The sequence below is a fragment of the Mya arenaria genome, chromosome 5 (assembly GCF_026914265.1).
Source record: "Mya arenaria isolate MELC-2E11 chromosome 5, ASM2691426v1".
NCBI classification, from domain to species: domain Eukaryota; kingdom Metazoa; phylum Mollusca; class Bivalvia; order Myida; family Myidae; genus Mya; species Mya arenaria.
In genome coordinates, this window is record NC_069126.1 from 71,700,152 (window position 1) to 71,724,869 (window position 24,718).

A 24,718-nucleotide genomic window follows, 5' to 3' on the forward strand; every position below is an offset into this window, starting at 1 on the left:
AAAAAGTGTTATAAAAAACAATTTTCAGGAATGACGATACAATTAGATCTTACAATGATGTCAACAAATTTCTGTATCTTTGTTGTCTTATTTCTGAGATGTATTGGATTTTGTTTTATTTTCTCCTTTGCAACCTCACTACCCATGGGAGGCCCTTTACGCAAAGGTGCAATCGCCAAAGACGTAGAATTTTGTTCCTAGTGGAGAAAATATGTCTTTAAAGTTTATTTTACTTGTGCTTCAGTGCAACAGTTCATTAACATTTATCCGTAAACTTATGTAAATGCATTTATGTTACAAATAATAACAGTTAATGCAAAAGGTTTTCAAAAAGAATGAACATGGTATGAATACTTTGACCAAATTTAACTGGTCGCCTTTTACTGAATATATATCTGAAAGGTCGAACTTGAAAAAATGCCATTTAAATTTAGTCAAAAAACATTTTTAAGAGTTTGCTCCATGATATATGGCATCGTAATACATAGTTACTCAATTCCCCTTAGTGTCTGAGAACAGTCTTCGTTGATAAGATTTACCTTTTATGTGTTTTTTATTTAGGACTGTTGAGATAAGAGTGAGGTTTGTGCACGTAAACTGGTTTAAACTTTTTTTACATTTACTGACCATTCCAAGGTGGTACCTAAAAATCCTTGATAAACATACATATTTTTTATGTATAGTATGTATGCACTCTGCTGTTTGTGGAGTTTTGTGCTGGTCTTCCATGTTTCTTGTTTATTTTTTTTATTTTTTTTGTGTTCTTTCGCTTTTACCCAGTGCCATTTAACCGGTTTTATGTTTAAACTTTTTGCTACTGAGGTTGTTTCAATAGTTTTTCACATAGGTTTTAAGACGGGTCGTATTCCAGATGAAGAGTGAAGCCTGCGCTTCGTTGTTGGCATTTGACTGCGGTGGGGCATATCAGTTTATTTATCATATAATTGATGTGTTAATATTCGAAGAAGTTTGTATAACAAAGACAGACAGTTGGTGTAGCTGTAGCATCGATGTTATGTTTATGCATTTATTTACTCTTATGTTTTATAGATGTGTAAGAAAGCAAGTGTTCGAGCATTCAGCTTCAAGAAAACGTTTGAAAAATAACATTACCAATTCCCTGATAAAAGTTTATTTCCATTTTTTTATTTATTCACGTTCAAAATGTACTCTCAATATCAAATTATTAAAGGGAAATAAAAACAATTAATTTTAAAAAGCTATTAATTACACTCCTTAGTTTGCAGTGAAAATACTTTAACTGTGTTTAAAACTCAGCCCAGACGACGTTTCAACGATCTTTTAAACCTTATAAAATGAAATAATGAATTACTATATAGTTATAGTATCAAGCTACTAATCAGTTTGAGCCACCCTACGAACATTACTATTTTCATAAACTGTAATTATTAGACAGTTCTGACATAAAATGATTCCTTTGTTTACAACATCTTGATCACACGTGCAGAATAATCCAGAAACAATGGAATAAACTCTCAACATACAATATATTAAGCAACAACTTACATTTTACAAATAAGCGCACCGACGCGTTATCCGCCGCTCCATACTGGTTGTACCCTGAACATGTATACACTCCAGCGTCCGAACATTCAGCCTGTAGTACATGTGTAAGTTGATGTACACCAGATCTTGTAATTATCATTTTAACGTCTTTTGTGAGAGCCATATCCGAGCCGGGGTCACTTTCTAGCGAACATCTCATATAGTTTGATGAATGTTCATCAATTTCTACAGATGCGTGGGAAACGTTGTTGAGTTGCAACAGCAAATTTTCCGCCCCATCTTAAATGGAATTACACTTGACAGATAAGACATCAATAGTGTTGTGTTGCACGTCATGTTTAAAAACTGTACATGTACTTAATAACTTTGTCACTCTCTTTGCATACCGTTTGTTTGTGTGCAATGTGTCTAAGTTGAAGCTCAAATGAGCTAAATTTACCAGTTTCGAAGGGAAAGTAGACAAAAAAAATTAATTTGGTTCGTCAATATTTTAGCATTTGACTACTGTTAGATAATTGAAACCTCAAACAATAACTCAATAAAACCTAAAAACACTTCTTATTGTGGCATACCATTAAATGAAAACAACAGAAATATCCAACAATTTTTTAAAGTGTCTGGAATTAAGTATCTAAAACATATTATTGTCTGCGTTTTTTCGTTGACACAACTAAGAGGAGCAAGAGCAAAGGAACATTGCTGTGATCGTTTTGTTGTTGTTTTTTTTTAATCTGACCAGCGGTTTATAAGGATACGATTTTGAAAGTTGTCCATACAGTTATAAATTTTTAAACTAGCCTCGCACGCTGTCGGCAAGGTTGTTTACGAACCAACATAATTTGAAGGAATTTGATAAAAGACCACCTTCGGAAATTTTCATATTATTTTATAATGTGGCCAACGGTTTCTGCGAAAAAAGATTTGTTTTTCCTTTTGGTTGCCATGGCATCTAGATTTCAACAGGGAACCGTATTATTTTATGGTATTTAGAAATATTCCTGTGAATTGTGTATGCATCTGGCCTTCTTGTTAAGGTGGTGAAGTTGTTTGAAAGAAAATGTTGACGACGGTTAGTCACAGCAGCTCACACTTGAACACTTAGTGCTCAGGTAAGTTTTAAAAGAAGAAAATATAATTTTTTAGACTTTTCGGATCAAAAGCTTACTTTTGCACAAACTATAAAAACAGTTTAAATCGCTTCAATTCAACTTACTAAGAAAATGTGCTAAATATACGGGATGTTTTGAAGTACTTTTGTAAGATGGGTCCCGAAAAGAAGTAGAAACCAATTAGTTATTCTTTCAATTTCAATGTCACTAAAGCGTTAATCTTTAATATGTGTGAAACCTTGTTTAGTTGCAATACTAAATTAGCCTCTCCAATAACTGTCTTAATTTCACAAAAAGCTTGTCTCTAAGTAGATATTCGATAATTTTTGCCCTCGGGTGATTTATACAATGCAATCGCTTAACATCTTTTTCTGTGAACAATAATAAAAATCGTTGTTCAGCAAACTAAATGACCTACAACTGCTACGGACACAAGGACCAGATACAACGGTTATCACGAACTTACTAAAAATAAACAAAATCCTGACGACGGGAAAATTATCCACTTACAGTGAACCACAGTTTATGAAATAACCAAACAAAACAATCCTCACTTTCATCAAGTTATAATTTACGTGTTATCTTAATTAACCCCATGAATACAGGCAAGTTCAACGGCGTCAGAGAAATACACGAATAAGGTATCAATCACTTGAAGTGTAAGTATACATATAGGGGGTATCTATATGAGTATCTTTTTTCATTGTTTGCCTATAACAACATTTAAAACATCATGTTAAAGCTAAACCGAACCTTAAGAAGCCATAAAACAGAAACATAACCCTATCATATATAAGAGACAATGGTATACATATATCAAATAAGATTAGTGAAGTTAGTGATCCACTGTCAAACATGACAACTTTACTCGAAAGTATTGGAAAAGAACTCATGCTGGACATCACAAACGCGTTTTTTCTTTACGATTATGATGTCGCTAATACAGAAGCTCGAGTTAGTATCGGATGTGCCATTTAAAAGAAACATTATACAAGCTCAAGTTGTGTGAATCCCGTACATTAAACAGCAACCTTATGTTTGGTTTGCCCAGTTTTGACCATAATTTCAATGTCGTTTTGATTTTCATGATCCTGGTAAAATATACTCACAACGAATATCCAGAAAAAATGTTGCAGTGTCGTACTGTGTGGTTGTCGCTAATGGCAACGTTGGCACGAGAACACTTGACACCTTGCACGTGTAACTGGCCTCGTCACTGCGCTGCAAGTTTGGAATAGTCAAATTCTGTGTGTTCTGTTTGACCCAGGAGACGTCTGCTACGGATTTCGTCCACTCAAAGTCAACAGTACGAGGGTTTCCCGGTGTGTATAAACACTGGTAATTCAGGTTTTCCCCTCGAACTTGACTAACATTTTGCAAATTCCCCGATTTTGGGCCATCTGAAATATTCAACGAAGACTAGGACACACAGGTACAAATATAAATTAAACTTGTCCTAAGATGTAAAGAATATCCTCACTTCATTATTGTTGTAGCATGTAAAAGTATACACATATATGATAACTAAATGACTCTGAACAGTAATTGATAGTCGAAGTTTTGTTCGTTTAAATTAATGCACACTTGTCCAAATGTTTCGTTCCAAAAATACTTCTTAACCTTTATTAAGGGAAGTAAGCTGTCAACGCCAACGTACAATATCCTGATATCAAATACATATTCATTTGATTTCATTTCTATTGTTCTTGTTATTCATAATATTAAGCAATAGCATTTTACCGGTATTCTTGCTTATCATGTTAACATTTGCGCACTGTTATCATAACTAGATTGGATTGACCCGTTTGTGTGTCGAAATAAAGATTATTACCATTGTCTGTAAAGAAGTCAACCATACCGTGATATTTCTAAATTTAGATAATTTAATACGAACATTTTAAAGCACACAATTTTTTATCATTCTTATTTTTTTATGTTACAAGTTTATCGTAGACCCTCTGCATTTATATAAATCAGGTCATATAAGGAGAAGTCATACAAAAATCATACAAAGGATAATTTAATACACAATGAAGAGTCGGAAGAGCCACATGCTTATGACTTGAAATATCAAGATAACAACACTCAATGATACGTCAAAACTGACCATAGTTTGTCAATACCACTTATTATTATTATTGTAATACGTTTATAAAATCCCATTAGAGGATACATTGTTTACGCTGTAGAATAACAAAAACCTTCACAATGCATAAGCCCGTTCGTTTCTGAATCACAAATTTGACAGTATCCGGTGTAAAGACTTTATGCTTTACATTTTGGTACAACGTAGAGATGCTTGGTTGACGCGAAAAGTATCACGAAAGTAAACGTACAATTTGCGTTTCTCAACAACTCTAAACAATAACCCGAAAACAAATTGCTTTCGCATTATATTGATAATACATTATTCATTAATATTTAATATTTCTTTTATAAAACAAATCGTTTTCAATGTTATTTATATATCCACATTATATGCCTACAATAATATTCATGATTTTGATGTATTTGTTAAAAGGTTATACATTCACATACTAGGCATAATATAGTATGCATAACAAACAAACGGTTTGAAAATTCGGCGAGCACTCATTCAATTTTTTGTTGCACGTTTAACAATTAAACAACTATTAAAACCTGTTAAAGATATAGCGGGGTCGCCTGTAGTGTTGAAAATAATTGTGATTGTCAGCTACGAATGCGAAGACTCTATTTTTATCAAAACTTGATCATTAATGATATTAAAAGTTATGAACATGCTTGAACTAATATATACATTTCTTGCATTCTGAACGGTTTTGGGGGATTAACTTTGATAAATGGTAACGATTTGCAATCATTTCAAACATTTAAGTCAAACATTGTTATTTTCCAATAATGAGAGATTCCCGTATAAAATCATATTAAAATGAAGTGAGTGTAGAAAGTTGAATAGTAATACTAATCTTAATGATTCATATGTTCAAAGCAAGTTCATTTCATGTCAGAAATAACAAACTATTTGTGTGCTTGCTACAACAGAACAAATTGTGTGGTTATTAGCAAAAGCAAAGTTTTTTGGATGTTTTATTTTGATTGACGTCTTTTTTATTCAATATGACACTCTCGCTGTAGTATTGATTAATTCTGAGTTATGCACAAAGTTAGCTGCTTAGCTTAATGACAACATGAACTACAATAAGTGCATAATGCGATATCATAAAACTAAAAGGAATTTCACATTACACAAGACATCAATGTGTAGTGCAGATGACGTGTTCCCCCGCACTGTGCCTTTGTACGTCGTCTGCATGTAGTTTTCCGCAAGGCATGACACCGACTGGCTTGTTGTTAGACCCCCTGTTAAATTTAAGATTCCCGCCTGTGAAGAAGGGTGGCCTGTCCATGTGTACGTAGACGGAGGAGAACTATCTGCCGTGCACGACAACCAGAAGGCCTCGCCGGCTAGTACCTTGAGTTCTTGAGTTATACTCAAGGATCCAGTTATACCATAATGGTATTGTAATGCGAAACCATGCGGGGGTCCTAAAAGGAAATCATAATTATAAATAGAATATGTATATAGCAAACTTCGTTTCTATGTATGATCAGGAATGTAAGGTTAAGGGAGTAGTAGTAATTTTAAAACCTTTGTACCACCACGCAAACTTATCCATAAATTGTTTCTTAGAAATTTCCCCAAATTCAAAATTGCATACGTACGCCAAACATTTATTTGCAAAGTTGAACTTTTGCTTCTATTAATAGGACTCCCGTTTGTTTCGGTCATTGTGTTGTACGCCGTGCACTGGACGGTGGTGTTAACATTGAAGCTGCTTAGAGACAGCAGCTGGCTGTTTGTCTGCGATCCAGACCAGGTGTAAGTATGGGGAGCCGGGTTGGCGGCGGCTTCACATGCCACTGATGCTCCGTCTCCACGGATAATGGCAATAGTATTGTCGGTGATGACTGAGCCAGTGGTAGTTTCGTATTTGAATGACGGTAGGCGAGGTGGATCTGAAAAACAATCGGTATCTTTTCGAGTCATAATTTGCAAGATACGGCGCCAGATTAAGGTTCTGTGAAACAACCGTCAAACTACTATGGATGTACTTTCAAATGAAGCACACGGGTTTTATTAAAAAAAAATTAAGTGTGAACGGCAACAGTAAAACATGTTATGGTATTGAAATAAATGCATTTGAAATGATATTCTACTTTGTTATGCAAGAGTGCGATCCATGAATGAATCCCATCAGTAAACCCTCCTATAATAATATTGAAGGCATGTTTACTTGCGTTCCAACAACATTTATTAAAAAATATCTGCATCTAATCGAATTGCTTATTATTTCGGTGCACCTTCCACGTTGCCCTGATGTTATAAATCAACAACAATTAGACAATTATTTCGACATGATTGCTTGGAGGATGTGAGTAAAACATCAACTCTTCTATATAAATTCATTCAATTTGGACAATCTGTGAATATGGGTTTATCTTGAATATGTATGCAAAAAACTACAGAAACAAGCTCAGTAGCAAAAAGTTTAAACATAAACCCGGTTTAATGGCACTGGGTAAACGCCAAAGACATAAAACATAAAATCACAAAGTTAACAAGAAACATGGAAGAACAGTACAAAACTCTAAAAGCAGCACAGTGCATACATACTGTATATAAAATGTACGTATGTTTATCAAGGATTGTTAGGTACCGCCTTTGAACGGTCAGTAAAATGTAAATTTACTGGGGGTTTGCCACTTGATACTCCTTTACATGAAACTTTGTTCGATGATTGGATAGCAGCGACAGAATAATACTAGATAAGGTATGTAAATAAAAATAGAGCTTTTTGGGCGAAACGTTAAAATTTGGCGCTAAACAGAAAGAAGAAAGTAATTATAAATTCAATATGAAAATTTTATAAAGATAGGTACAATGACATTGTGAGTGATGGGTAAGTGATGGTTGAAATTTGATGGTTGTGCGTAACAGGTATGTCGCATTAGCGAAAAAACAAGGAAATGTAACTCAAATGAGACCTTCATCTTTGACTAATCAATAAGATATTAGCTACCGGTTATACACACGGCGAAGGAGTAGGCTGTGTACAGAAGAGCACGATCATCAACACATCATTCAATGTTGAGAATTTTCGTTTCAAATGATTTAATATCATGCATATCATTTGAAGACTAAATGAGCATACATAAAAACATGGATGCATCATAAGAATATGACCAGAGTAAGAATAAGTATAACAAGAGCAGTCATAGACTGCCATATCACCCGCCGAAATAAGTAAAGTGTATCCTTTGCATTTGACAGAGTATTGAACATAGGCAGTGACCTTAACAAAACAGAAATTGGGTTATGAGTTTCGTATTATTTTAGTAACAGTTGTATAGTTGTCTTCTAGTGTGCCTATAGTGTAAACAATCGTTTTTGTTATTGTTGTTTTTTAATTAGGGGGATTTGGCTTCTAAAATATAAGTAGCAATATGATATGGGTATGAAAAAAGTTGAAGATATGGCACAGTTTAAGGAACAGAATAATTAACATTACAATTTATCTAGAATTGAACACAGGTTAGAAAATGGTTAATGTCAGGTTATAATATAACTTGCGATGTAGATATGATCAAAAGTATGCAATAAGTGTGGAAAGATTGTTGGATGAGTTGATTTATGTTGAACTCGATAAAGCATGTATATTAGCAAAGGACAATAACCAGAACACTTATGCAACCAGAGCTGTGGTTCCCGAGCAATGCTCTATTTAATAAGACATATCTGTATATGAAGTTTGACGTCAATACCAAAGATATTTTGACTAATGCTCCGAGCAAACATGAACATGACGCAGTGACGTAATCATTGTACGTGCGCAATACCAACGGGAAATATTATAATAATTATCAAAATTGTCCCGAAAATTATTTATGTACCGATGTTCAGTCGTCCTATTAAATAACCAAAAAACAACATGCAAATAATATTTCAAAATTTCAACTTTTTCTTTCAACCCATCATTGAACAAAAAGAAAAACGAACAAACATACAAAGAGACACAAAGACACACAGACAGACGCATTAGCGTACACTGGATCGTCCGACATTGCGGCAACTTGGTCGAGCTCACCGCACACTAAGTTGACAAAAATATTGTGGATTTGATGGTATAGAATACAACATCAAGTACGTTGAATCTATTTTGTGGACGGTGAGTTTGACCATTGAACTACTGACACCAAGAACAAGGGTCATCCGCTGGTGAAGGGCAACCGGCCAATAACCCAGCAAACATTCTATATCGGCCCGATGTCGGCCCGAAATGGAACACTTCATCGGCCCGACATCGGCTTTTACATCGGGCCGATGTCGGATGTGCAACACGGCTCGACATCGGGCCGATGTCGGCATATTGTAAAGAACCGACATTTAGTTAGCATGATGCCGAGATCCTATTTCGTCCCTATTCTCATACAGCTGGATTGCCATGCTCAGTGCCAACAGAACATGATAGTTTAACACAAGATTTTGTCTCCATAGAGAAACATAATAATGCGATGGAAACCTACCATAAACTTACAGCCATATTATATACTCAAGAATTCCTACATAAGAAAATAAACTTTTTGATCTTACAATTTTTTTTATTATCATTGATTAAAATATTCAAACAATAGGGTTATCACAGAATGTGGATAATAACCCTAAACAGTTTTATCAAAATGTACAAGTTATGATACACAGACATGCCATAATACACATAGACTGTTACTGTATAAATAAACAATTAAAATAAGACTTGAAATAAGAGTTATTTCATTGATCAAAACATAAGGTAAAGCTCCTGCATTACAAATTAAGGGTTTTTAACTATAGATTGTTTTGTTTAAATCATCCTGGTGTTCAAAAGATGCACTCAGACAACTGCGCCTGCCTCATTTCCCTCTTTATTTCCGTTCCACCATCTCTGTCCGATGCTGTCCTCATTCAGGCGGCATATGTCTCTCGTACCTCTCCCGTGAGAAACGACAGAATTTCACCAGAGCCTCTGGAATAAGTGCTTGTACTATTAATACAGAGGTAGAGATAAATTTTTCTCATGATATGGGTATTTACAAAATACATTTACAAAGAGGTATGCTTAATTTTTAATTGGGTTTTTGTTAAATGTAAAATATTTGTCTGTTGTTCGTATAAAATTTGCTTTCATCCCTTCGTATACATCGATTTCTGGGCGATCATATACTTGAACAATGCTTGAAAACAAAGAACGGTTTATACATGTAGATATGATGCAACTGTCGGGGATCTTGTAGTTACTGTTGTGATGCTTGCAGAACAGTCCTGTCATTGCCACTGTCACATTTAAAGGCCTTGGTGGTGTTGTCACTGACATTTATTCATCATCATCTGATTAAAACACTCTTCCTCTGAAAATGCATCACATTTTGTTAAAGTAACAAATGCATTAATCGGTTATCCGGATCATTTCTCCAGTTAAGGTAAATTTAAAGGTTGGCAAAGTCAACTTGCTTTTCTTGAGTGTTAAGTAGCTAAAATCACCTACTTTTTATCAATACTCTCCATCTTAATTCATTAACAGAATGATGTATCATGAATTAATTTGCTTCACAAAACTTACATAAATGCAGAAACACCATCCTGACAGACTAAAGGTTACGAACATAGTATGAAAAAGTTTAATATAAATGGTAACATAGCGACATAAAGACCTACCTCCCATATGATCGCCTTTATTCCTCATTTTCAGAATCCCAATTTGCAGTTGTCCGCTCTCTGCAACTTCGATCTTTCCCCATTATACGATACTGTAAAATAAAATGTTTGTCATATATGATTCATAATTGATAACAAAATGTTCTTTTTGAAAATGTCTTCAATGAAAGCAGATAAATTTATCGTTCAAACCCAACCAAATCATCAATGTAATACTTTGCTTTTGTGTGCACGTGATTTCGCGCGCTAATTTAATGTTGCTTTTAATCAAACTGATAAAACAACAAAGAAAAATAGTCACGAAAATGTATTACCCGAATTTCTTTTCAACATATTTACTCGAAATAAAAGTATTTATTACTTTCGAGTATAAAACTAAATATAAAAAGAAAAGTAGTATACAAATCCTTATATTCAGGCGCTCAACAACGATTCAAACAGTACTTACCATTGATGAAAACCAAAAATATGATTTGACTTTCAACTTCTCTTTGAAATGACACAAATACCGCAGTGAATATTAAACTAAAGGAGTTCGTAGATAATAATCAAATAAATATGAACTGTATCTTTTAATTACATAATTAATTAAAAATAACAATATAAACTTACAATGGTTTTATTATTTAATGATAATGAATATAAATATTTATTAAAAGGGGAATGAACTGCTAGTGAAAGTGGCAACAAATGCATTGCTCTCCCTTGAAGCAAGACTACGTATACATCGAGCCAATATCGGCCATTTAAACATTCAAATCTAAACTGTATGGTATTATTATGCATACAATGTTTCAGTCAATATGCCCATATCGGCAAACACTGGCCGACATGCCGATATTCAGCCTACATCGGCCCGATATGGTCATGTTTACTGGGAAAGTTCCATGGGTATCGTTCAAAAAGCACTCAAAATATTGTGCGGAATCTTTTTTCATAACATTGTATCACATCTTTGACCTTTGGCACATTGACCCCAAACACTGGGGGGGGGGGGGCACTGGAAAAGGGTAAATAAAACATACCACTGTAAGTTCAAGGTTCTAGTTTAGTGTTCAGACAGGAGTTGGTCTTCCTTCCTACTTAAAGACAGACAGGCAGATATTTGTAAATTTATATGCCATTTTACAAACATATTTCAGGAGAGTCCTTCATAATATTCCCCATATACCAAAACATATTTACGCAGACGTCTGGATTTAGGTAAGCCATTTTTCCATATTGGAATATTTGTAAGCCGGACGTTGTGCTCTTGCATGACTTTGATCAACCAATACGTTATAAATTCATGACGGGTGATTATCTTGGTCTCTTAATACTATTTTACCGCGACTAACGACATTGTTGTAAGGTAGCAGGATAACGTGAACTCCATTGTTGATGTAATAATGAACGCTCCGGACGTATTACCGCGATGTTCTTACTCTTTTTTAGTTGATGAAGTTTTCCCGTATGAACAACGCTAAACTTATGAAAATTAAAAGGTTAAATAGTTGAAAAACAAACAAAAACATGAAAAATACTCAACGTCGGCAATTTACCTTTTTCTTTATATGTCTTCACGTTCTTTGTTTTTGCGCGATAACGATTGAAATAGGATGTCATTTGTTTCATGACGTCTGTCGAGAATACAGATGTAATTTCCCACTAAGTTGATGTCAAGCTTTTTAAGGCATTCTTTTGTCTTTTCCCTCGCAGGTTTATACTACACATCATCTTTATTGCTTTTTTATGGGAAATGTCCATCCAAAATATTTGTTTATGTTGAAACTTCAATAGTTTATTAGAAATGCATTGGAGGATTCGCAAATCGTTTATAAATGCATGTATATGAAATTCATTAAACTGAGAAAAGGTTTTAGGAAATGCGACATCAATTATGTATGACGGTTTTCGAGTTAACCTATCAATTTTACATTAAAATATAGCTATAATTCAAATATATCATATCATTGATAATTAACTTATTTATAAGCAAAACAGAACAATCGATTTTACATTCATGTTAATTCATTGTTTAGTACACTTTTTGATATCAAATTATCCCACCTCAGATAAGTAGATCCAATAATTTAACCATGCTAGAAATTCTTATCTTGCCCACGGGCAAAGATAAACTCCTTTTTCATGGTCATCACATTGTAATAACCTCCTTTTTTGAAGACTGTTGTATCATAGAAACCTTATCTTGTTGCAATATTTAGAATACTTAATAATTATTTCGCGCTTCAAATGTCACCATAAAAACGTTTTCATGCACCTTTCAAGACGTAATGCTTCACTCTTCTCAGAACTATTTAAAGACCGATTTGACTACTAACATAATCTGAATCACTGCGCGCATATCCTTGACAACCACGAATTTTCACATATCCATACGCATTTATTTTCACTACGCACAAAAGAGTTACAGCAAAAAAATAAATATTTTTACTTAATCATGATCTTAGATCAATTGTCAATACAATAATTGTTCAATTACATATCTGCTTCGAATTTAAATTAGTCCCAATTGACAGGCCTTGCAATTTGCAATGCGATTCTTTTATATTTTATTTACGAAATAGTGGGTATACTGAAAACATCCCGATGTGAGCCTTGCGAAAAATAAGAAATAAATGCCCATGGACAAATTTTTAAGGTACCTTTTACTCAAGTGACTTTTAGGCTGGTCAGTATTTTGCTAATTTCAAATCAAAATAGCGTATAATTTATACTCACATAATACAATTATAGAAGGCTTTGTGGAATTTCTCTTCTCTCCCACATTGTTTGCTGAACAGTATATCTGGCCATTCTGGTCAGCTTTTAACGGGGTAAACTTTAGTAAGCTTTGCGTCACGTAGAGCTTGTCCTCCACTTGGTACGTGTTTGTGGAGAGCGAAGTTACGTCTTGCACCTGGCCTGACCTTTGGATGAACCATTTGACCGAGGCAGCAGGTAACCCGCCCGATGTTCGGCACTGCAGTGTTTTTGGGATATTCTCTATCACGTTGATGGGGTCGTCGGTGGGAGATAATGTCACGTCAGTGATCCCAACTGTAAAACAGGAACTTGACGTGAAACATATATGAGGATATAATCAATGGATTAAAATTAATGACAATGAACGTACACTGTATGACTATACTTGTAGCGGCAAAGGTGGCCGTATCAATCAGAGATGATGAAACAATATTGTTTATATAACAAAATATACAATAAGATGTTCTCCAAGATTTTTTCCTCTCTCGCTCAGTCAAAAACATTAGTTGTAAAACACAAGTAATGGTCACAATTAGGCATGTGCATGTGCATTGAATAGCTTGGATGCTATTGAAGCAATTTCGCTAAAACCGTGTTTCGAAATTGTTTCGAGAAATCCTACTTGTTATTTCCGTTTGATCGGTTCTTACCCCCTGAGGATTTAAAACAACAACATAGTTAATTGTCTTACTTATATCTGACGACTTTTCTTCCCCTAATTATCTAGTAGGTGGCGCTGTTTTAGCGCTTTCATTGTTAAGCGCGCCTCCAGCCGAGCGGTCATTGTTAAGATATTAAATTTGAAAAATAGCGTCGGTTGGTGCGAGATTGAAGAACGCGGTGGATGTAGAAGGTCCGCGATCTAGATATAAAGGGTAAGCTATTGTCCCGGGAATTGCTAGAACTTACTCCAAGAGCAAAATCGACAAAGAAATCGAACAAATTTGACTTCGACGATCTGCTGAAAGAGAGGGACATTTTACGATGGCAAGTAGAAGAGAAATAGGCCCATGGAGAGAAGAAACGTCTTTTCAGCGAGATAAATGCGTTCAAACAGCAGCTGGCTTCTTTTTAACTTGGACGTGGCCATGATGATGTTCCGCGACAACAGGAGATAGCCACATGTGTAACACCTTCCAAAAAGTTGAAATCGGGTAAATCTGCGAAATCAACTAATATTTCAGTTCGTCACCCCCCAGTTATGGCCCCATGCGTTTGTATCGGCTCAATTCTCTGGCCATTTAGACATTGACTATAATGACTTGAGAATGTCCCAGTCTGTGGCTGGCTTTTGTTCTCTTTAGACACATCTATGTTCTAAAAACACTGCTGGTGTGAATGGGGGATTAAGTATAGATTACGTCGCCTGAAATCGCTCATGTGTTTCGCTCATACATACCCCTGGAATTGTGTATTGAACATTCACGATGAAGTTTTACTTGGACTAGAGAGAGGGAATCGAGTCTGGGGCGACAGTTTTTCTGATGTTGAAAGTTTAAATTCATTGCTGTAGAGGCCCTGTGCCGTCCGTAGACAGGATACCCGTCGTAGTGATACTTCCAGCTGGAATAATAAAGAAGGACGTTCTTGGTTCTGTTCTAAGTATCAGCGTGGTGAGTGCAGTGATTCCAGTCCACACACTGTGTACATAAGAGGAGAGAAACGTTCCGTGAAGCACATTTGCGCTACATGCTACATCAAGGATAACGGTTCCCGGAAACATCCGGAGAAGTCCGACGAGTGTCTTTATCATTCTGATGAGAAGGACTGCTAAAAAACAAAGGTTGCAACCAGAAATTTGATATTGTGATGGGAAATGTGACCATAAACTTTGTGACACTTCAGAGAGCCCGCATATACTTTTTCTGAAGTGCCGCTCCCATCCGTGATCCGCTCGAAGACGTACGTTGATGGGCAGCATAATGGAATAATGTCTTCCACCAATCACTGGATTCGTGTTCATGACTGATTGCTGTGTGAATTTATCATTTTTCAAAGTTTATTTTCATTTCTTTTAACGTTTATGATAATAATATATCAGATATTGTTACTAATTTGTTTCGTATAATTTAGTTCTATATGCGTTTAATTCCAATATTTTGCATTCAATTAAAAGAGATTTGCACAATTCCAAGAATTTGCTTATCGATCTGTAAATAAGTGTTTGTTGAAACTTGGCTATATTTTAATGATGATGTAAAGAACAAATACAAAAGACATGTTATTTCTTTTTGTGTAAATATAAGAGACAAACGACATGTTATTACTTTTGGTGTAAATTACTTTTGGTGTAAAGATCTGTGGCAGTCAAAAAGTTATTACTTTTGTGTAAAAATCAGTTGCATACGACATGTTGTTACTTGTGGTGTAAAGATCGGCGACAAACGACATGTTATTTCCTTTTGTGTAAAAATCAGTGGCTGACGACATGTTATTACTTTTAGTGTAAAAAGAGAAGCAGGTGATTCGCTATAACTTGCTGGTGTAAAGGTCTGAGACAAACATCAAATCTCTGCTGGTGTAAAATCATAGACAGACTACATGTTTTTAATTCCTGGTGTAAAAATCTGATACAGACGACATGCTTTTACTGCTGGTGCAAAAATCAGAGAGAGATGACATGTTATTACTTGTTTTATCTAACAATAAGAGACAGGCGATATGTTATTACTTGCTTATGTGTAAAGATCAGTGAATGACGACATGTAATAACTGCTGATGTAAAGATCAGAGACAAACTACATGTTTTACTGCAGGTGTAAAGACCACAGACAGACTACATACTGCTATTGCTGGTTCAAAGAAAAGATACATACTACATGTTGTTATTGCTGGTGTAAATATCAGAGACAGACTACATGTTTTACTGCTGGTGTAAAGATCAGAGACAGACTTCATGTTTTACTCTGGTGTAAAGACCAGTGACAGACTTCCTGTTTTACTGCTGGTGTAAAGATCAGAGACAGACGACATGTTTTACTGCTGGTGTAAAGACCAGAGACAGACTTCATGTTTTAGTGCTGATGTAAAGATCAGAGACAAACTACATGTTTTACTGCTGGTGTAAAGATCAGAGACAGACTACATGTTTTACTGCTGGTGTAAAGACCAGAGACAGACTTCATGTTTTACTGCTGGTGTAAAGATCAGAGACAGACTACATGTTTTACTGCTGGTGTAAAGACCAGAGACAGTCTTCATGTTTAACTGCTGGTGTAAAGTCCAGTGACAGACTTCATGTTTTACTGCTGGTGTAAAGATCAGAGACAGACTACATGTTTTACTGCTGGTGTAAAGACAAGAGACAGACTTCATGTTTTACTGCTGGTGTAAAGATAAGAGACATATTACATGTTTTACTGCTGGTGTAAAGATCAGAGACAGACTACATATTGTTATTGCTGTGTAAAGATCAGAGAATGACGACATGTTATAACTGCTGGTGTAAAGATCAGAGACAGACTACATGTTGTTATTGCTGGTTCAAAAACCAGAGACATACTACATGTTTTACTGCTGGTGTAATGACTAGAGACAGACTTCATGTTTTACTGCTGGTATAAAGACCAGTGACAGACTACATGTTTTACTGCTGGTGTAAAGATCAGAGACAGACTTCATGTTTTACTGCTGATGTAAAGACCAGAGACAGACTTCATGTTTTACTGCTGATGTAAAGACCAGAGACAGACTTCATGTTTTACTGCTGGTGTAAAGACCAGAGACAGACTTCATGTTTTATTGCTGGTGTAAAGACCAGATACAGACTACATGTTTTATTGATGTGTAAAGACCAGAGACAGACTACATGTTTTAATGCTGTTGTAAAGACCAGAGACAGACTACATGTTTTACTGCTGATGTAAAGACCAGAGACAGACTACATGTTTTACTTCTGATGTAAAGACCAGAGACAGACTACATGTTTTACTGCTGATGTAAAGACCAGAGACAGACTTCATGTTTTACTGCTGATGTAAAGACCAGAGACAGACTACATGTTTTACTGCTGATGTAAAGACCAGAGACAGACTACATGTTTTACTGCTGGTGTAAAGACCAGAGACAGACTACATGTTTTACTGCTGGTGTAAAGACCAGAGACAGACTACATGTTTTATTGCTGGTGTAAAGACCAGAGACAGACTTCATGTTTTGTTGCTGGTGTAAAGACCAGAGACAGACTACATGTTTTACTGCTGGTGTAAAGACCAGAGACAGACTACATGTTTTATTGATGTGTAAAGACCAGAGACAGACTACATGTTTTACTGCTGGTGTAAAGACCAGAGACAGACTACATGTTTTACTGCTGATGTAAAGACCAGAGACAGACTTCATGTTTTACTGCTGATGTAAAGACCAGAGACAGACTTCATGTTTTACTGCTGATGTAAAGACCAGAGACAGACTACATGTTTTACTGCTGGTGTAAAGAACAGAGACAGACTTCATGTTTTACTGCTGATGTAAAGACCAGAGACAGACTTCATGTTTTACTGCTGATGTAAAGACCAGAGACAGACTATATGTTTTAGTGCTGGTGTAAAGATCAGAGACAGACTACATGTTTTACTGCTGATGTAAAGACCAGAGACAGACTACATGTTTTACTGCTGATGTAAAGACCAGAGACAAACTACATGTTTTACTGCTGATGTAAAGACCAGAGACAGACTACATGTTTTACTGCTGATGTAAAGACAAGAGACAGACTACATGTTTTACTGCTGATGTAAAGACCAGAGACAGACTACATGTTTTACTGCTGAGGTAAAGACCAGAGACAGACTACATGTTTTACTGCTGATGTAAAGACCAGAGACAGACTTCATGTTTTACTGCTGATGTAAAGACCAGAGACAGACTTCATGTTTTACTGCTGGTGTAAAGAACAGAGACAGACTACATGTTTTACTGCTGATGTATAGAACAGAGACAGACTTCATGTTTTACTGCTGATGTAAAGACCAGAGACAGACTATATGTTTTAGTGCTGGTGTAAAGATCAGAGACAGACTACATGTTTTACTGCTGATGTAAAGACCAGAGACAGACTACATGTTTTACTGCTGATGTAAAGACCAGAGACAAACTACATGTTTTACTGCTGATGTAAAGACCAGAGACAGACTTCATGTTTTACTGCTGATGTAAAGACCAGAGACAGACTTCATGTTTTACTGCTGATGTAAAGACCAGAGACAGACTTCATGTTTTACTGCTGATGTAAAGACCAGAGACAGACTACATGTTTTACTGCTGATGTAAAGACCAGAGACAGACTACATGTTTTACTGCTGATGAAAAGACCAGAGACAGACTTCATGTTTTACTGCTGGTATAAAGACCAGTGACAGACTACATGTTTTACTGCTGGTGTAAAGACCAGAGACAGACTACATGTTTTATTGCTGGTGTAAAGACCAGAGACAGACTACATGTTTTACTGCTGGTGTAAAGACCAGAGACAGACTATATGTTTTACTGCTGATGTAAAGACCAGAGACAGACTTCATGTTTTACTGCTGATGTAAAGACCAGAGACAGACTTCAAGTTTTACTGCTGATGTAAAGACCAGAGAAAGACTTCATGTTTTACTGCTGATGTAAAGACCAGAGACAGACTACATGTTTTACTGCTGGTGTAAAGAACAGAGACAGACTTCATGTTTTACTGCTGATGTAAAGACCAGAGACAGACTTCATGTTTTAATGCTGATGTAAAGACCAGAGACAGACTATATGTTTTAGTGCTGGTGTAAAGATCAGAGACAGACTACATGTTTTATTGCTGATGTAAAGACCAGTGACAGACTACATGTTTTACTGCTGATGTAAAGATCAGAGACAAACTACATGTTATACTGCTGATGTAAAGACCAGAGACAGACTACATGTTTTACTGCTGGTGTAAAGACCAGAGACATACTACATGTTTTACTGCTGATGTAAAGACCAGAGACAGACTTCATGTTTTACTGCTGATGTAAAGACCAGAGACAGACTTCAAGTTTTACTGCTGATGTAAAGACCAGAGAAAGACTTCATGTTTTACTGCTGATGTAAAGACCAGAGACAGACTACATGTTTTACTGCTGGTGTAAAGACCAGAGACAGACTTCATGTTTTACTGCTGATGTAAAGACCAGAGACAGACTTCATGTTTTAATGCTGATGTAAAGACCAGAGACAGACTATATGTTTTAGTGCTGATGTAAAGATCAGAGACAGACTACATGTTTTATTGCTGATGTAAAGACCAGAGACAGACTACATGTTTTACTGCTGATGTAAAGATCAGAGACAAACTACATGTTATACTGCTGATGTAAAGACCAGAGACAGACTACATGTTTTACTGCTGATGTAAAGGCTAGAGACAGACATCATGTTTTACTGCTGATGTAAAGACCAGAGACAGACTTCATGTTTTACTGCTGATGTAAAGTCCAGAGACAGACTACATGTTTTACTGCTGATGTAAAGACCAGAGACAGACTTCATGTTTTACTGCTGATGTAAAGACCAGAGACAGACTTCATGTTTTACTGCTGGTATAAAGACCAGTGACAGACTACATGTTTTACTGCTGGTGTAAAGATCAGAGACAGACTACATGTTTTCCTGCTGATGTAAAGACCAGAGACAGACTTCATGTTTTACTGCTGATGTAAAGATCAGAGACAAACTACATGTTTTACTGCTGGTGTAAAGATCAGAGACAGACTACATGTTTTAATGCTGGTGTAAAGACCAGAGACAGACTACATGTTTTACTGCTGATGTAAAGACCAGAGACAGACTTCATGTTTTACTGCTGATGTAAAGACCAGAGACAGACTACATGTTCTACTGCTGATGTAAAGACCAGAGACAGACTTCATGTTTTACTGCTGATGTAAAGACCAGAGACAGACTTCATGTTTTACTGCTGATGTAAAGTCCAGAGACAGACTACATGTTTTACTGCTGATGTAAAGACCAGAGACAGCCTACATGTTTTACTGCTGATGTAAAGACCAGAGACAGACTTCATGTTTTACTGCTGATGTAAAGACCAGAGACAGACTTCATGTTTTACTGCTGATGTAAAGACCAGAGACAGACTACATGTTTTACTGCTGATGTAAAGACCAGAGACAGACTACATGTTTTACTGCTAATGTAAAGACCAGAGACAGACTACATGTTTTACTGCTGATGTAAAGACCAGAGACAGACTACATGTTTTACTGCTGGTGTAAAGACCAGAGACAGACTACATGTTTTACTGCTGGTGTAAAGACCAGAGACAGACTACATGTTTTACTGCTGGAGTAAAGACCAGAGACAGACTTCATGTTTTACTGCTGGTGTAAAGACCAGAGACAGACTACATGTTTTACTGCTGGTGTAAAGACCAGAGACAGAATACATGATTTACTGCTGGTGTAAAGACCAGAGACAGACTACATGTTTTACTGCTGATGTAAAGACCAGAGACAGACTACATGTTTTACTGCTGGTGTAAAGACCAGAGACAGACTACATGTTTTACTGCTGATGTAAAGATCATAGACAAACCACATGTTTTACTGCTGGTGTAAAGACCAGAGACAGACTACATGTTTTACTGCTGATGTAAAGACCAGAGACAGACTACATGTTTTACTGCTGATGTAAAGACCAGAGACAGACTACATGTTTTACTGCTGGTGTAAAGATAAGAGACATATTACATGTTTTACTGCTGATGTAAAGACCAGAGGCAGACTACATGTTTTACTGCTGGTGTAAAGATCAGAGACAGACTACATGTTTTATTGCTGGTGTAAAGACCAGAGACAGACTACATGTTTTACTGCTGATGTAAAGACCAGAGACAGACTACATGTTTTACTGCTGGTGTAAAGACCAGAGACAGACTACATGTTTTATTGCTGGTGTAAAGACCAGAGACAGACTACATGTTTTATTGCTGGTGTAAAGACCAGAGACAGACTACATGTTTTATTGCTGGTGTAAAGACCAGAGACAGACTACATGTTTTACTGCTGATGTAAAGACCAGAGACAGACTTCATGTTTTACTGCTGATGTAAAGACCAGAGACAGACTACATGTTTTACTGCTGATGTAAAGACCAGAGACAGACTTCATGTTTTACTGCTGATGTAAAGACCAGAGACAGACTTCATGTTTTACTGCTGATGTAAAGACCAGAGATAGACTTCATGTTTTACTGCTGATGTAAAGATCAGAGACAGACTATATGTTTTACTGCTGGTGTAAAGACCAGAGACAGACTACATGTTTTACTGCTGATGTAAAGACCAGAGACAGACTACATGTTTTACTGCTGATGTAAAGATCAGAGACAATCTTCATGTTTTACTGCTGATGTAAAGACCAGAGACAGACTACATGTTTTACTGCTGATGTAAAGACCAGAGACAGACTTCATGTTTTACTGCTGGTGTAAAGATAAGAGACATATTACATGTTTTACTGCTGGTGTAAAGATCAGAGAAAAACAACATGTTTTTTGCTGATGTAAAGACCAGAGACAGACTACTTGTTTTACTGCTGGTGTAAAGATCAGAGAAAAACAACATGTTTTACTGATGGTGTAAAGATCAGAGACAGACTACATGTTTTACTGATGGTGTAAAGACCAGAGACAGACTTCATGTTTTACTGCTGGTGTAAAGTCCAGTGACAGACTTCATGATTTACTGCTGGTGTAAAGATCAGAGACAGACTACATGTTTTACTGCTGGTGTAAAGATCAGAGACAGACTACATGTCTTACTGCTGGTGTAAAGATCAGAGACAGACTTCATGTTTTACTCTGGTGTAAAGACCAGAGACAGACTACATGTTTTACTGATAGTGTAAGACCAGAGACAGACTTCATGTTTAACTGCTGGTGTAAAGTCCGTTGACAGACTTCATGATTTTCTGCTTGTGTAAAGATCAGAGACAGACTACATGTTTTACTGCTGGTGTAAAGGACAGTGACAGACTTCATGTTTTACTGCTGGTGTAAAGATCAGAGACATACTACATGTTTTACTGCTGGTGTAAAGATCAGAGACATACTACATGATTAACTGCTGGTGTAAAGATCAGAGACAGACTACGCATTGTTATTGCTGTCTAAAGACCAGAGACAGACTTCATGTTTTACTGCTGGTGTAAAAATCAGAGACAGACTACATGTTTTACTGCTGGTGTAAATACCACAGACAGACTACGTATTGTTATTGCTGCGTAAAGACCAGAGACAGTCTTCATGTTTTACTACTGGCGTAAAGATCAGAGACAGACTACATGTTTTACTGATGGTGTAAAGACCAGAGACATACTACATATTATTATCGTTGGTGTAAAGACCACAGACAGACTACATATTGTTATTGCTGGTTTAAAGACCAGTGAAGGACTTCATGTTTTAATGCTGGTGTAAAGATCAGAGACAGACTACATAATTTACTGCTGGTGTATGGACCAGAGACAGGCTACATGTTTTACTGCTGGTGTAAAACCCAGTGACAGACTTCATGTTTTACTGTTGGTGTAAAAATCAGAGACAAACTACATGTTTTACTAATGGTGTAAAGACAAGAGACAGACTTCATCTGTTACTGCTGGTGTAAAGACCAGTGCCAGACTTCATGTTTTACTGCTGATGTAAAGACCAGAGACAGACTACATGTTTTACTGCTGGTGTAAAGATAAGAGACATATTACATGTTTTACTGCTGGTGTAAAGTCCAGTGACAGACTTCATGATTTACTGCTGGTGTAAAGATCAGAGACAGACTACATGTTTTACTGCTGGTGTAAAGATCAGAGACAGACTACATGTTTTACTGCTGGTGTAAAGATCAGAGACAGACTTCATGTTTTACTGCTGGTGTAAAGATCAGAGACAGATTACATATTTTACTGCTAATGTAACTATCAGTGACAGACTTCATGCTTTTCTCCTATTGTAAAGATCAGAGACAGACTACATGTTTTACTGCTGGTGTTGATGTAGACCAGAGACATATTTCATGAGATCAAAGACAAACTATATATATGCATGTTACCACTTATGGTGTAAAGATCAGATAGTTGACTTGTTATTACTGCTGGTGTAAATATCATAGACTACTGGTGAAAATATTGTGTGCGACAAATTCCTTACTTTTCAGTTTTTTTCCCGCTAGTGTATAGTTTAAGCATTTAAGCATTAACTCATTTTGTTAGGCGCGTTTTTGGACTGCGTGTATACAATACCTTTGTATTATTCACATTGCAACCTCCTTTTACGGCCAAAATTTATTAAACCATTATTTCATTTCCTGGTTTTGTTTTTTTTTCTGTGCTCCAGCTTAAATGCTTTGAGCGTCTATGATAACTTAAGTATTTAGACCTTAATACGATAATTATTAAGCGCTCTCTGACCTCACTCTTTTCCCATAAATCTCTGATAGGTGGCGCTGTTTTAGCGCTTTCATTGTTAAGTGCGCCTCCAAACGAGCGGTCATTGTTGAGATATTAAATTTGAACCCGCCCTCCCATTGTATAAATTTAATTTATAGGTTTTGTCTCATTATTTTGTTTCTATACGAACTGTGGATGCTGTGCTAATAATTGTGTGTCTTGTTCAAATGATTGTATTGAATATTAATGATGCGTATAGTTTGTAATGTATCATATTTTTTCATACTTTGTGAATATACTTGTGTATTTCATAGCGTGTTTTGAGGCTGCATGTATACAATATCTTTGTATAATTCACATTGCAGCCTCCTTTTTCGGCCAAAATTTATTAAACTATTTTTTTATTAATCAAAACAGACCTAGAATATTCTTAACAGTCAAAACCTTTGTTTCAAAATGTATCTCATTTCAACCGAAAAAAAAGGATTCGAAAAATTTATCGTACTAAATGAGCATGGATAAGATGAAGCCAAAAACTTCCTTTGTTCCTAATGTAGCAATTTAGGGAAAGTTTTATTACGTTTTAAAAAAAAAACAAAACATTTATCATATTTTATCGTGAAACGTGGAAACTATCACCAGCATGTTTCTTCATTTTATGATCTGGTTCGTTAGTTAAGGCAAGGCAATTTTCAATGTTATAACTTGTCGACAAGTTATCAGGCGATAAGTTCCACGACGGAAATTATTTGAAAGTGACCTTTGAGCGGGGGTCATGATATTGTTAATATATCCGAGAGCAAAAAAAAATCACACACACATTTGAATACATAAACCTGATTTGTTGGTAAATATAAATCACTATTCTAATAAATAATTCATTATGTTGCCGTATTTACAGTTAACATAAACTTAATGAAAGTTAACATGTTGTCACGGAAATTATCAAACGACAGACGATCGAAGCCATACATTGCCTCGTTTCTCCAACATATTTCAAATTGATACTTGTTGGAAAAGTTTGATTTATTCAACATTTTGACAAACCTGATAAAGCTGGCATTTTTAATCCTTATACGATCTGTGTGAGGTGAAATACATAAAATTGTCAGGTTTGTGTTATGTCATAGATTGTCAAAGCTTTTAATATTTTATAAAATGTAACTATAAGTATACAGACTCAAATT

The 24,718-nt window shown here is 35.9% G+C and overlaps 1 protein-coding gene across 2 annotated transcripts in view; it reads right to left on the reverse strand.

Moving 5' to 3' along the window:
* LOC128234399 (nephrin-like) overlaps positions 1–24,718 on the reverse strand; it is a 55,538-nt gene that overhangs the window by 20,676 nt on the left and 10,144 nt on the right. The window contains exons 1-6 of one of the 2 annotated variants that reach the window (XM_052948615.1): positions 14,516–14,670; positions 13,093–13,410; positions 6,342–6,635; positions 5,865–6,164; positions 3,746–4,036; positions 1,528–1,806 (exon numbers count right to left, since the gene is read on the reverse strand). In XM_052948615.1, coding sequence (XP_052804575.1) covers positions 1,528–1,806; positions 3,746–4,036; positions 5,865–6,164; positions 6,342–6,635; positions 13,093–13,410; positions 14,516–14,621 — 1,588 coding nt within the window. In that variant the 5' untranslated portion in view covers positions 14,622–14,670. Of the gene's footprint in view, positions 1–1,527; positions 1,807–3,745; positions 4,037–5,864; positions 6,165–6,341; positions 6,636–13,092; positions 13,411–14,515; positions 14,671–24,718 lie in introns of those variants that run through there. The other variant, XM_052948614.1, reaches the window with a different exon arrangement.